At 32.7% G+C, this 13,734-nt stretch overlaps 3 protein-coding genes and 1 non-coding gene across 5 annotated transcripts; 3 read left to right on the top strand and 1 right to left on the bottom strand.

Annotated features, from left to right (window-relative positions):
* Positions 1–87: 87 nt before the first annotated feature.
* Positions 88–2,786, top strand: LOC116340837 (etoposide-induced protein 2.4 homolog). The gene is made up of 6 exons (XM_031767539.1): positions 88–842; positions 932–1,152; positions 1,226–1,481; positions 1,559–1,899; positions 1,975–2,049; positions 2,128–2,786. The coding sequence occupies exons 1-6, from the start codon at positions 828–830 to the stop codon at positions 2,360–2,362; spliced, it is 1,143 nt and encodes a 380-aa protein (XP_031623399.1). The 5' UTR covers positions 88–827; the 3' UTR covers positions 2,363–2,786.
* Positions 2,787–3,290: 504 nt separating this feature from the next.
* LOC116340912 (cullin-3) lies at positions 3,291–10,217 on the top strand. Of its 2 annotated transcripts, XM_031767662.1 has the most exons (13): positions 3,291–3,508; positions 3,590–3,654; positions 5,367–5,628; positions 6,051–6,248; positions 6,320–6,505; positions 6,591–7,352; positions 7,432–7,602; positions 7,668–7,838; positions 7,914–8,025; positions 8,161–8,321; positions 8,392–8,609; positions 8,681–8,819; positions 9,020–10,217. In XM_031767662.1, exons 3-13 carry the CDS (start codon positions 5,569–5,571, stop codon positions 9,170–9,172), a joined length of 2,331 nt encoding a protein of 776 aa, XP_031623522.1. In that variant the 5' UTR covers positions 3,291–3,508; positions 3,590–3,654; positions 5,367–5,568; the 3' UTR covers positions 9,173–10,217. The 2 variants fall into 2 exon arrangements, with proteins under 2 accessions (XP_031623522.1, XP_031623523.1); XM_031767663.1 differs by lacking the exon at positions 5,367–5,628.
* A 432-nt stretch (positions 10,218–10,649) lies between these two features.
* Trnac-gca lies at positions 10,650–10,721 on the bottom strand. The gene has a single exon. It is a non-coding gene; the product is annotated as a tRNA-Cys (tRNA).
* A 572-nt stretch (positions 10,722–11,293) lies between these two features.
* LOC116340577 (glyceraldehyde-3-phosphate dehydrogenase) lies at positions 11,294–13,321 on the top strand. The gene is made up of 3 exons (XM_031767132.1): positions 11,294–11,392; positions 12,127–12,795; positions 12,875–13,321. Exons 2-3 carry the CDS (start codon positions 12,140–12,142, stop codon positions 13,215–13,217), a joined length of 999 nt encoding a protein of 332 aa, XP_031622992.1. The 5' UTR covers positions 11,294–11,392; positions 12,127–12,139; the 3' UTR covers positions 13,218–13,321.
* The last annotated feature ends 413 nt before the right edge of the window (positions 13,322–13,734 follow it).

Genomic DNA, 13,734 nt, shown 5'->3' with positions numbered 1-13,734 from the left:
ATGACATTAGACGCACCCATCGAAGTGTCTAAATGTGTGCTGGAATGACATTTTGGCATTGTTTGTGTTATGTTCCTTTTTCTTCATTCGTCATCGTGAACATAACAAAGAAGGTGAATTGACCGACGTAAAATCGTGCACGAAACAAGAGTGCGCCTTTGCCAATACATATTTGCTTAGTGTGTGAACGAAGCAAAGGACGATCGTCTTGTCGACAACGGCGGCGAAGACAACGACAGCTGTTTATTGTTTATTATTATTATCAAACGAATTTTTTTTTTGACTGATCTGAACATATATATTATCATTTTTTCTCTTCGTCACAATTAGTGTATTTGTGAGAGCTGTGTTTCTATTGTTAAATAATTTATTGCCCTCGCAACAACGTTCATACAATTTTGACTGTAGATTTCGCATAACAAAAACTTTTTTCGCTTCGAATTTTTATATATTTTTTTTAAAAATAATTTGTTGTGTATAAAAAATTTGTAGATTTTTTATTTGTTAAGTTCGTGACATTTGAAGCACTTATCTCTGTGAATATATTTACGTTACAACTGGTTGTAACGCACATAGTTGTAGTTCAATATACGACTGATGCAATATATTTAGAAGTAACACGCATTACGACAATTTATGTGACACATGTAGAGCCACATCATATTTGTACATAAAAATACACGACGAGAAAAAAAGAAAAAAAACAAAGTGACGTTTTACACATTTTCTTTGCACTTTTCATAAGAATAAAAGGTTGCAAAGATAAAAGAAAATATCGATTCGCATATCGTTTTCATATGAAGTAGATAAAGAATTTTTTATTTTAAATGGATCCATTGAATGTAAGTGTTATTTATTTATTTTTACATTTTTCTCGTTCTTGATCAGATTTTATGCGAATCGAATGAATAATGAGTTGTTTTTCTTGCAGAGCGTTCTTAAGGCATATTTACGAGGTGTTTGGGATAGTGTGAAAGGTGTGTCGTTAATATTTATCGTTATTCGAGACACATACAGCAGCACAGCACTACAAAATGACAAACAGAACAGTGAATTGGAAGAAAGTAGCTCCAGCTCAGGTAGTACACACACTGGCAAACGTAGCAAAAAACAAACACATGCAAACAAACGTGAACTTAACAAACTCAAAGAGTATGTATTGATCGATTGATTTTTTGAAATTATCGTAATGACATTAAGCAAATTTTTTTTTATCCGTTTGCAGGGAATCCAATTTATTGAAGCGAGTTTTTCAGTGTTGTTTATTGAATGGCGGTTTTTTTGGCCTTAGCATTATATTTTTCGAATGTGTTTTATTGCCAATCATTCGGGTATTTCTCAGTTGGATGTTTACACAAAATCCCGGCAACGGTGCTATCATCGGCAACTACATTGTTACATTTCTATCGATTTTGTTTGGCATGATTTGGGTCATGCCGTTATTCATCTTAAGTAAAATCGTGAATAGTTTATGGTTTCAGGTGAGTTATCGAGCGACAATTATTTGATCGATCGCACATTGACTTTTATGATAATTATAATTGTTGATATTTTTCAGGATATTGCCGATTCAGCGTACAAATTTCGCAAAGGTCAACCGCAATTGTTTGTCAGTTTTAGTGTTATCATAGCTGATACGCTTTTTTCGTTACTCGTACAAACGTTGTTCCTAATCCAGAGTATGGTCGTAAATGTTTTACCATTTAATTATTTCGGTATCATAACAAATGTTCACTTATGTTTGCTGTATTCGTTGTATTCGTTTGAATACAAATGGTGCAATATGGGATGGGAACTGCATAAGCGTTTAACATATATTGAAAATAATTGGCCGTATTTTCTTGGCTTTGGCACCATTATGACGATTTTAACTCAACTAACGTCATCGATAACTATTAGGTTTGTACTATTCAAATATTGCCATCCATTTTGACCATCCAACTGACCGTTTTTTACATTCTTTTTTTTTCGCAGTGGATGTATTTTCGCTGTACTTTTCCCATTCAGTATATTGAGCGCCAACGAAGCCACACCAGTCACAAATGCAATGTAAGTATACTTCATTCGTTCGCTAATCCGTTCAAAATTCTGTATAAATTTGTTAAATAATTTGTGTTTTAATTTCAGTAATTATCAGCTGAAATTCTTCAGTTTAGTCGTAGCCATATCGAATGCTCTCTTTAATAAGACAATTCGGCCGTCAATTGTGCCAATGTCAAAGGCTGCAAAGGATGCAGCAATTACAGCGGCCAACGCAAATGACATATTTCGTACGATAAGACAACAAACACCGCCCGTAAATGTATCACAAAGTCGGAATCAGTCATTGCATCAATCGGGTTCCCATCGTCAGTACAGATAAAAATGACGAAAAAATACACAAACTCACAATACAATATTATCTATCTAATAATATGCGTCTCATATATTGACAAAATTGCCTTTTTTCACATCGTTTTGAAGATGAATTTTTTTTATGTAACGAACATTTTCTTAGTTCTTGCTTTGATCATATGAACAAATTTAAATCAGTAAAAGTTGAAAATATTTTCCACTTTTGTACCAAATAAGGGAAAAAAACCTACATAAAATATGTTGCACGGTCAACAGGTAGGAAATGAAAAACAATTGAAACCGGTTGTAAGATTTAATTTAGATAATTAAAAGAATGGACATGATGCTTTTTTATTATGCAAATTATGGCTTACAATGACTTTAATATATAATAACTAATATAAAACAAAACAAAAAATATTTATTGACCCCTTTTTTTCTAAATGAAAAGAAAAACATTTGCATATGAAAATGTCAACTTTTTTGTATCTTTGCATAATAGATATTGTTTATCCATAAGACGAATAAAATATTATGGTGCTCAAAAATATCAAAAATATTTTCACTCTGAAATATTTCCGTCAATTTGACCGAAAAATCCAAAAAATATCATTTTATCACTTGTTACTGATCCCCTTCATTAATATTTAATCGAAATATAGAGATCATCATTTTTAGATATTTCTTGAAATATTTAAAACGAATTTGCAATTTGCGAAAAAAGAAATGTTGCATTAAACGTATTTAATGTGTGTTTGACACTTCAGTTTGGATTTCATTTCGCCTGCTCACACTTCGAATAATCGCCACACGAAAAATGAAAGCAACAGAGAAGCGAATTGTCACACACACACACATGGAAACATGATATTGTTGGTTGCTGTCGAATGCTTTGCATAGTAAATGAGACGGGTGAAAAGCAAAATCATATACATACGAGCGAACATCGGTGTATTTGTATCATCCATTCGAAAGAACACCATGACTGAGTGAAAAGAGTACATTTCATTATTTTCATTATCCAATAAAAAAAAAAAAAATATCTAGATTACTGTCAGTGTTTGAAGAGACAAAACAAATTTTGTGTTGAATTTTGTTGATCAAAATAATTAGATTAATAAAATTTTGAGTTGATTGAGCCGTGCATTAGAAATTTATATAAATAGGATTTTCGGTAATTTATATATATATATATATATGCACTGAGAATAGAAAGGACTGAATGGTGCTGAAAATTAATGTTAAATTTTTTTAGTGCCGTCATCATTGTCTATGTGAAATCAAATGTGAGCTCATCTTTTGAGAATGGATCATAAAAAGGTTTGTTTTATATTCATTTTCTCGTACACAATTTTTGTCCAAATCATGGCATTTCAAGTGGAATTAGTTTGACGTGCAATATTTAATTGTTGTTGTTTCTGGTGCTGTTTTGCTGCTGTTGACTCCTAGTCAGTATAATTTTGATTGTAATGATGAGTTAGCATCAGAAAGACTCGACGTAACACAATATCAATACAAAACAGATAAACGAACACATATCAATGACAATTCCAGTGTGTCGTTTATATTTTTCATTTTAGATTTCTTTGAGTTGAGTTTTGGTCTAGACATTCTCTTTTTGTCACTTCAAATTCTCTTTGACTGTTTTTTTTTATTTGGTTTTATTTTGCCATATTTCTCATTGCAATGACAAAAATAAAAATTGTATCGTGAACTAATTACAAATAGCATTGGTGTAAGTGTGTATAAGCTTATGTGTGCGCTAGTACATGAAGATTGAACAAATTTTATTGAAATTTTATTATGTTTTGAAATTGGGTACAAAAGACAGTTCGGGATTCTTTCAATTGAAACAAAGATAATGTAAAATTATTTATATTCCTTTGTTTATTTGCATTGAGGAAAAATGAACAGTTGTTGCATGATATAAATCATGTTTTTACAGTAAAATAGGTATGCATTGGAAATAATGGTGTGCGTTTTGCACAGCAAACAACAACAGCATCAATGAAATAGAGAGAAAGAAATTAAGTTCTCTAGCAATGAAATTGATTGTGTATTTATTATATTTGAGCTTCCGTTCAGTTTGACCGTACTGATTGCCGTTTGTGTGCTGTAAGTGTACATGTAAGCGAACGGTTATTATTATATATACAAGTGTATCAAGTAACTTGATTCAAGTCGGTTTGGCGTGTTTTTTTTTCATGTCGTTGACATTTCATGATTTTTGGTTAGTCGCAGAAAGAGATTTATTTTTTTCATTTCATTTCGATAAAAATATCCATTAATTATATCAATAACAAAAACGATCGGTTTAACCTTGTTTTAATACCATTCGACTGACAGTGAACTGTTTTTTTTTTGTCTCGTTCACGAATAAATTTCGGTATTGTTAGCGAGAAGAATAAAGTTGGCAATAAGATGGTGCAAATTATCATGAAAATTCATTTGAGAGATCGCTGAAATATATCAAAGTTTCTGTGCAATTTAAATATAATAAAAAAATACGTAATATTTATTTTTTATTAGAAAATGGACAAATTCACTTTGTCTCTTGATGTTAAATTTAGTATTGTATTTGGTTGTTTTGGTATTGTGTCATTTATATGTACACACTCCACAGCGTCTGAATGTTGTGTGGGAGGGGATATCAGCCGCAACAAATGTATACATTTTCAGTGTATTGTTTTTCTTTCGTTCGTTTTCTTCTCCACTTTGAACCGTCTTGATTCTCTCCATACGAAAACGGCAATTTTTTTCTTGTTGTTTTTTTTCGCCATTGAAAGTGAAAGAAAATAAATAATCAATTAACTTTAGGTGCAATGTAGTAATTAACGTTGAGTTATTATTTCATGCATAAAAATGTTTGAAAAAAAAATGGGGATTCTATGGAAAAGAGAGCACAATATATGGAATAGAATTAATATCTTTAATGAACTAATATTTTAAATCAAATTAAACGTAGATTAACGTAGTAGAAATCCTTTGTTTTTGTCCAAAAATTAAAACGTAAAATCTCTTTATCTTCACAGAAACTACATGATAAATCTTCACAATAAATGAACAAATGAATATTATTGTTTGCTTAAAACGATCGAATCCCATTCCTGTTTTTGGCGAGAACAAAGACAACATTTTAATTGTTTGTTAATTCACAAGTATTCACGGTCAATCAACTCAAGTGAACACATACATTTACAATAAATTGAACCATCAAATTGGGCATCAGGAAATATGATTCGAAATAATCCGCCAAAGAGGGAAGGTGGCAAAATGCGTATCCGCGCATTCCCAGTAAGTTCAATCAACTCAATAAAACACATGATTATGTAGATTATCGTTGGCTTCTCTTTATTTTTTTCATTCATTTTGTAGTTTTTTTTACCTATCCCCTATGCACATTCAAAAAAAATTTGTCCCCACATAATCTCAAATCAACGTCGACAATTTTCAAAAAGTCACAGTAGCCATATTTGACATATCTATTCATTATAAAATTGTGAAATCCTTAGTTAATACAAAAAAGCAATGGCTCATTCAAGAGATGAAACATTAAGAGAAAAGGGTGATAGTCCAAGCGATGGATGTTCAATCGTTAATTATATTGATATGGTAGAAGAAATGGTGTGAACGAACATTATTAGAACCTTTAATTTCGTTTTTTTGTTCGTTTGTTTGTGATTGTTGCTAAAATGTGACATTTGCTTTTATTTCAGATGAATATGGATGAAAAATACGTAGAATCCATTTGGAATCTTCTACGTAGTGCAATACAAGAGATTCAAAAGAAAAACAATTCGGGCCTCTCATTTGAGGAACTGTATAGAAATGCATATACAATGGTGCTGCATAAGCATGGCGAACGTTTGTACACAGGCCTGAAAGAAGTTGTTACTACACATTTAGAAAAACAGGTACCAGACGACCTTACAGAATTCTCAAAAATATTTAATTTTTCGATGATATGAGATTTTTTTTAATCTAGGTTCGTGACGACGTTCTAAAATGCTTGCACAGCAATTTACTACAGAAACTGAATCAAGTTTGGACCGATCACCAAACGTCGATGGTTATGATTCGGGATATTTTAATGTATATGGATCGTGTATATGTGAAACAAAATGAATTCGACAACGTATACAATTTGGGTTTGATCATCTTTCGGGATCAAGTAAGTCTAAAGCAATGAAAATGTTGTAATTTATTCGAAATCGTATTAGTTTAACGTGTTTGTTGTGTGCTCTTTCAACTTTTAGGTGGTTCGACATGGTAAAATTCGTGATCATTTGCGTAAAACACTATTGGATATGGTGATGTTAGAACGAAAAGGTGAAGTTATTGATCATTTGGCGATAAAAAATGCATGTCAAATGTTAACTGTGCTTGGCATTGACAGCCGTTGGGTTTATGAAGAGGACTTTGAACGACCATTCCTTACCCAATCCGCCTCATTCTATAAAATGGAATCACAAAAATTCTTGTCGGAAAATAATGCCAGTGTTTACATAAAAAAGGTGGAAAGTCGCATTATGGAAGAATCAGAACGTGCAAAATTGTATTTGGACAAAGATACCGAACCACGCATCGTAAAAGTTGTCGAAGACGAATTAATAAATAAACACATGAAAACAATTGTTGAAATGGAAAATAGCGGCGTTGTGCACATGATTAAAAATACAAAGACAGAAGATTTGGCATGCATATATAAATTGTTTTCACGCTTAAATGATGATGCACTGAAGACCATTGCCGAAGCAGTTTCCGGCTATTTACGAGAACAAGGTCGCCAATTGGTAACCGTTAAAGAAGACGAACAAACGAATCCCATTACATTCGTACAAAATTTACTCGATTTGAAGGATCGTTTCAATCATTTTTTGGTACATTCATTCAACAACGACAAAATTTTCAAGAACATGATTTCATCCGATTTTGAGCATTTTCTTAACTTGAATAACAAATCGCCCGAATATTTGTCACTATTTATTGACGATAAATTGAAAAAGAGCAGTCGTGGTGTAAGTACCTAAATTGATATCAATTTCGTTAAATAAACACATGTGCTTTATTATCCTTCTTTATTCATTCTCTTTACAGATGACTGAACAAGAAATCGAAACAGTTTTAGACAAAACAATGGTACTCTTCCGGTATCTACTCGAAAAAGATGTATTCGAACGATACTATAAATCACATTTAGCCAAACGTTTGCTACTTAATAAATCAGTGTCCGACGATTCGGAAAAGAATATGATTTCGAAGCTTAAGGTAAATTCAATCGTACATCGTTGAAATGATGGCATTTTAATTGTATTTTTATTGTCTTACCGCAGACTGAATGTGGTTGCCAGTTTACCTCGAAACTAGAGGGCATGTTCAAGGATATGACATTATCGAATACGGTTATGGAAGAATTCAAAAATCACGTCAACAGCAACAACATATCGTTGAATGGAGTCGATCTAACAGTTAGAATCCTAACCACAGGTTTTTGGCCAACACAGGTATACACCGTTGAATGCATTTTCACTCTAACACAAATTAAATGGTGTATCAATGGAATTTTGCTTGTTTTATAGTCGGCTCAAAGTTGTAACATACCACTAGCGCCTCAGAAAGCTTTTGAAACGTTCAAAAAGTTTTACTTAGCACAACATTCAGGTCGTCAATTAACGCTACAACCACAAATGGGTAAGTAGCTTTTTTGTTATTGTTTTTATCGCTGCTTGAATCAACCTTCCTGCAATTAGTTGTGTTGATGTCGAGTAATGTTGGTTAAAATGAAATATATCTATTTAAAATTAATTTAAAATCGTTTAAAAATAGGTACGGCATTTATAAATGCAGTATTTCCGCCAATTCAATCGTCAAAACCAGATGCAAACGGTGTACAATCATCGTCAAGCACATCCGGACCAAGTGATGGACCTGTTGGAAATGTGGCTTCATTTACTCGCAAACACATTCTCCAAGTATCAACTTATCAGGTATGTAAATCAATTCCGTTTTATTGAGTGGAAAAAAAACTTTAAATCATATATTTGTCATTTTTCTCAGATGTGTATTTTGATGTTGTTCAACACCCGTCAACGTATGACTTACGAAGAAATTATGCAAGAAACTGAAATTCCCGAAAAAGATTTGATTCGTGCATTGCAGTCATTGTCAATGGGCAAAGCGGCTCAACGTCTATTAGTGCGGGCGGCAAAAACAAAGGAAATCGAAGCAAGCAATGAATTTTACATCAACGATGGTTTTGTCTCCAAATATCACAGGTTTGTATCTAAACATCACTGATTTACGTTCAATGAATAATTTGCTTATCTTTTTTATTGGATTTATTCAGAGTTAAGATTCAAACAGTTGCTGCTAAAGGTGAATCGGAACCAGAGCACAAAGAAACACGTAGCAAGGTAGAAGAAGATCGAAAACATGAAATTGAAGCCGCTATTGTTCGAATAATGAAATCGAGAAAGAAGATGGCGGTAAGTGTTGCATGCCAATAAGGCTTTTCGGATTTGGTTTCTCGCTTAATAATTTGAGGGTTTGAAGATTTGAATTATGTTATTTGCAAAAAGAAGTGAAGTCCGACAAGTCTAGTGCGGAATATTCGAAAAAACATGAAGTTTCTTGCCACAGGATCCCCATTAAGTTGTTTTTTTTTTTTAAATAATTTCCAATTTAGCATAATCTATTGGTGTCAGATGTAACGACTCAGTTGCGAAGCCGGTTCCTTCCGTCACCGGTAGTGATCAAGAAACGAATTGAAGGACTAATCGAGCGAGAATATTTGGCTCGGACACCAGAAGATAGAAAAGTTTATGTATATTTAGCTTAAGAACCTCAACACACACACAAACACACACACACACACACAATACAAAAACTCAAACGAGACAATGAGTTTTTTCATCATTTTGTTTCTTTGTTTTCACCAATGAAACACGATGACATCATTTCGAAATAATATACAAGAGAAGCAAATTAAAATATGTGAAGATATAGTTAGCTCAGAATCTGAGATAGATTCAAAAACAGCATCGTGGTTTTTGTAAGAGTTGATAAAATTGAACGATTAGAATGAGTGAATTTACGCATTCATCTTTCTGATGAAAATGTCACGAAAAGAAAAGTGATTTTTTTATACTTTTATGTCAGTAAGTTTCATTGGGATCGTTCGAGAAATACATTAGGAAAACAATAATAGAAAAGGAACAACAAGCTAAATAATTTACTATCAGAATAAAAAAAAAATAGTAAGTTACTATAATGAAAATGAATTGAGAGGAAGAAAAGGGAAAAAATGATCCGCGTAACATTGAAACTAATGATCCCCTTAGTCTAACGTTAATATACCTAAAACAAAAAATTACTGTATTCTAACCTGTACTTTTATTATTACTTTAATTATTATGATAGTTATGGATGCTCCTGCCTATGATTGGGAGCGTCTATTAAGTGTGACGGCATTTCATTTAATTTCCGTCATTCATATTTCATACACACCTACAATGGTGGTAATACTATATATATAGAAAACAACTTTATCATTTTCACCGACATTTATTTCCTTTTTTTTTCATTGACCGGATATTGATCGATTTAACATAGACACAAAATGTAAAAGAAATTTAGCTATCCCTGTAAAACACAGGTGATAATAGTTAGAACAAAAAAAACGGTCAGTTTTTTTTTTCGTGTAAGTCCACATTTGTACATTCTTTTAATGCTTTTTCCCCTCATCATTTTCGTAAAATTGATTAGTGACCGATAGTTCTTTATGTTTAGCTAAGTAACAATGTTTCTGATATAGTATTATCAAGAGACTTATTTAGCTTGAGCTTGACATCTACATTCAAAATAAACAAGTTTTAATATGTCAATTTGTCAACGGAAAATAAAATTATTTCAAAGCGTCAAAAAATACAAAAAGAAGAAAACAATTGGTAAGAATCTACACAAAAACACACAAACACATAACAGTTTAATGAAACATTCTGTTCATTGTATTCTGTAAATGGAAAATAAACAAAAAAACATTTTTTGAAAAGCAACGTATGCACTTGTATTTTATTGTCTTAACGAAATAAAGTCTGATTTTAACCAATCATCTCGAAATTATGTTAAATAAATAAGTGTGGTTTTTCTTCCAGATCTCTTTGGTAAAACAAAATAGTAGATATAGTCTCGAAATAAAGCAATTAGCTAAATACAAAACCAGATATTTTTTAATTCATCTTTAAAATTCCCATGCATTCGCCGACTACTGAAAAATTCAATTGAAGTTGATTGGATGAAAATGAAAAAAAAAATATAGGAGACATCCGGATTTGAACCGGAGACCCTTCGATCTGCAGTCGAACGCTCTACCACTGAGCTATATCTCCGCATGATAGATGACGGTTCAAATTCATTCGAGTGCTTACGATTCAAATGATCAACGCATTTTAAGCATCGCAAAGCCGAAGAAGTCATTGTACGTATACAAAATACTTTATTACATATGTTAAAACTCTTCAGCAGCAACTAAATAATGAACAAATAACGAGTGCATATCATGTACACGAATCATGCTCAAATGATTTATCAATAGAAACGCTTATGAATGGGTTCATTTTAAAATGAACTAACGATATGACATTAAATGAATCAAACTACGATTGAAATATTCTTTATTTCGTTTATAAAAGTGTAATTTAAATACGATTTCTTCCAAGTTTTAAAATCGTTCATTTTTATTCTGAAATACAGAGGAAGAAATAGAAATTGCTTTGTTGAAATTGTACCTGTATGACACAGAAGTACTTAAGGAAGCATTTATGAAAAGTACACTGTATTGGTATTTCTCAAACTTCTAACTCGAATACGTTGCCTGTACATTGATTATTGTTGCTATAGAATGATGAAATAGGACTTTCTGTGTATTGAACAATTTCACGCGTCGTGATTGGTTAAACATCGTCACATGATAGGCCGACATCGGTCGTTTGGTTGAAAATTCGCCCTTGGTATGACACTCGTCTTTTGAAAGCGGTTGTGTAAAGTCATATCCAAGCAAGTAAGTTATAGAATAATTTCGAGAAAATTTTCCTCCAATTTCATTTGGAGTTAATTAAAAAAAAAACAACATATAAACAGAAAACATTTAATTTTTCGAGCAAACCTATACTTCAAATACAATAAATAAGTATAAAATATAATTTTTGCTAGAAAAAACTAAAAATCAAATTTATCTTGCTGTTGTGTAATTTGAAAAGATTTTGGAAAAATCAACGTGCAAAAATGATTTCGAAACCAAATTTGATAGCAACTTTATTGATTGCCCTTAAAATTCCCCATTATCGCATGAAATTAATGAAAAAGTTCTATTTTCTCAGTGTTCATAATTTTCATTCTTTGAAAAGAGCAAGAACATGGTGTATCTTAAGCAATATATATTCTATAGAATTCGATTGAAACGTATTTGATAAAATTTCAAAACAAATCAATTTAAAATCTTTTGCTTGAAAAAATGTTGATAAAATTCGGTAAATTCGGTAAATTCGGTGATTTTGTGAATGTGATAATGTGAAGAACTTCTTGTATAAGAACGTGCGTTAGCGTATGATTGCACAACAATTTAACCTTCAATGACCTTGCTATCATTTTTGTTGCGAACAACTTGCAGCGCACATAATACGTGCGCCGTTCTCGCATGAAAAATGAATTTATTTAATTTTCCAAATTAAAGCGTCCATAGTGTGCACAATTATCTCATACTTTTCGATATTTTTTTTTTTTTTGTTATTGCAGAAAAACATTCACCATGTCGAAAATCGGAATCAATGGTTTTGGCCGTATTGGTCGTCTCGTGCTTCGTGCTGCTGTTGAAAAGGGAGCCGAAGTTGTTGCCGTAAACGATCCATTCATTGGCGTTGATTACATGGTCTACTTGTTCAAGTATGACTCCACTCATGGTCGTTTCAAGGGTACCGTCACCGCCGAAGGTGGTTGCTTGGTTGTCAACGGTAAAAAAATTGTCGTTTTCTCCGAACGTGACCCGAAAGACATCAAATGGGCTTCAGCTGGAGCTGAATACGTTGTTGAATCAACTGGTGTATTCACCACCATCGACAAAGCTAGCGCTCATTTGGCTGGCGGCGCAAAGAAAGTTATTATCAGTGCCCCATCAGCCGACGCACCAATGTTCGTGTGCGGTGTCAATTTGGATGCATACGATCCAAAATACCAAGTCATCTCAAATGCTTCATGCACCACCAACTGCTTGGCACCATTGGCTAAAGTTGTCCACGACAACTTCGAAATTGTTGAAGGTTTGATGACTACAGTTCATGCTACAACTGCAACACAAAAAACTGTTGACGGTCCATCTGGTAAATTGTGGCGTGATGGTCGTGGTGCTGCACAAAATATCATTCCAGCCGCTACTGGTGCCGCCAAAGCTGTTGGCAAAGTTATCCCGTAAGTGATTTTTTTTTGTTTCAAATATTCAATGTGTAATCGTAATATTTGTTATCGATTCGTTCCATTTTCATTGCAGATCATTGAACGGAAAATTGACTGGTATGGCTTTCCGTGTCCCAACCGCCAATGTTTCGGTTGTCGATTTGACCTGCCGTCTTGGTAAACCAGCCAAATACGATGAAATCAAGCAAAAAATTAAGGAAGCCGCTGAAGGTCCACTTAAAGGTATTCTTGACTACACCGAAGATGAAGTCGTCTCATCGGACTTCATTGGATCAACCTATTCATCGGTATTTGATGCAAAGGCCGGAATTCAATTGTCTGACACCTTCGTCAAGCTCATTTCATGGTACGACAACGAATACGGTTACTCCAACCGTGTTGTCGACCTCATCAAATACATTCAAACCAAAGATTAAATTTTCAATTTAGTTGAGACTCTCAGAATGTAATGGATGAATATCAATAAAAAAAAAACCAAAATGATGAAATAAAGAACAAAGTTCTCAAATTAAATGGCATACACGGAGTCTTTTTATTTCTCACATATACATAGTTCATTTCCTCCTTTATTATTCTATTAGTTCCAATTAGATTGGTAAACAGTAGTTCTTGTTTTTCATGTGTTACTTTCATAATCTCACAGGAGAATAATGAATGTGGTGAAAATTTTTCTTCGTCTGTGGTAAGTTTTGGTTCTACACAAGTCTACACATATGTGAGCAAAGGTAAATGTGAGTAAATATATTCCAAATTATTTTTTTAAAAGTAATGATATTTTATGTATTTTGTTAATATTTTTCATAAAAATCGAAAATTCTCTCTAGAGAAGTTGAAAACTTTGTTGAAAAAGTGAATTTGAAAAAAAAATGTTGGTCGCATTGAACAGAATTGAAATAAAGGTGATAACAGAAAATTGCGATGACGTTTACTTCA

This window comes from Contarinia nasturtii, unplaced genomic scaffold (assembly GCF_009176525.2).
Source record: "Contarinia nasturtii isolate CC-2019 unplaced genomic scaffold, AAFC_CNas_1.1 Cnas_scaffold_695, whole genome shotgun sequence".
Lineage (NCBI taxonomy): Eukaryota > Metazoa > Arthropoda > Insecta > Diptera > Cecidomyiidae > Contarinia > Contarinia nasturtii.
This window is presented reverse-complemented; position numbering and strand designations above follow the sequence as displayed.

Excerpts from the sequence above, each read along its gene's own strand:
- LOC116340837 (XM_031767539.1), top strand. Across the intron at positions 1,482-1,558 it reads TGAATAGTTTATGGTTTCAG|GATATTGCCGATTCAGCGTA; the intron begins GTGAGTTATCGA and ends GATATTTTTCAG. Across the intron at positions 1,900-1,974 it reads ACGTCATCGATAACTATTAG|TGGATGTATTTTCGCTGTAC; the intron begins GTTTGTACTATT and ends TTTTTTTCGCAG.
- LOC116340912 (XM_031767662.1), top strand. The coding sequence starts at position 5,569 with ATGATTCGAAATAATCCGCCAAAGAGGGAAGGTGGCAAAATGCGTATC. Across the intron at positions 6,249-6,319 it reads CTACACATTTAGAAAAACAG|GTTCGTGACGACGTTCTAAA; the intron begins GTACCAGACGAC and ends TTTTTAATCTAG. Across the intron at positions 7,353-7,431 it reads TGAAAAAGAGCAGTCGTGGT|ATGACTGAACAAGAAATCGA; the intron begins GTAAGTACCTAA and ends TTCTCTTTACAG.
- LOC116340577 (XM_031767132.1), top strand. The coding sequence starts at position 12,140 with ATGTCGAAAATCGGAATCAATGGTTTTGGCCGTATTGGTCGTCTCGTG. Across the intron at positions 12,796-12,874 it reads GCTGTTGGCAAAGTTATCCC|ATCATTGAACGGAAAATTGA; the intron begins GTAAGTGATTTT and ends TTTTCATTGCAG.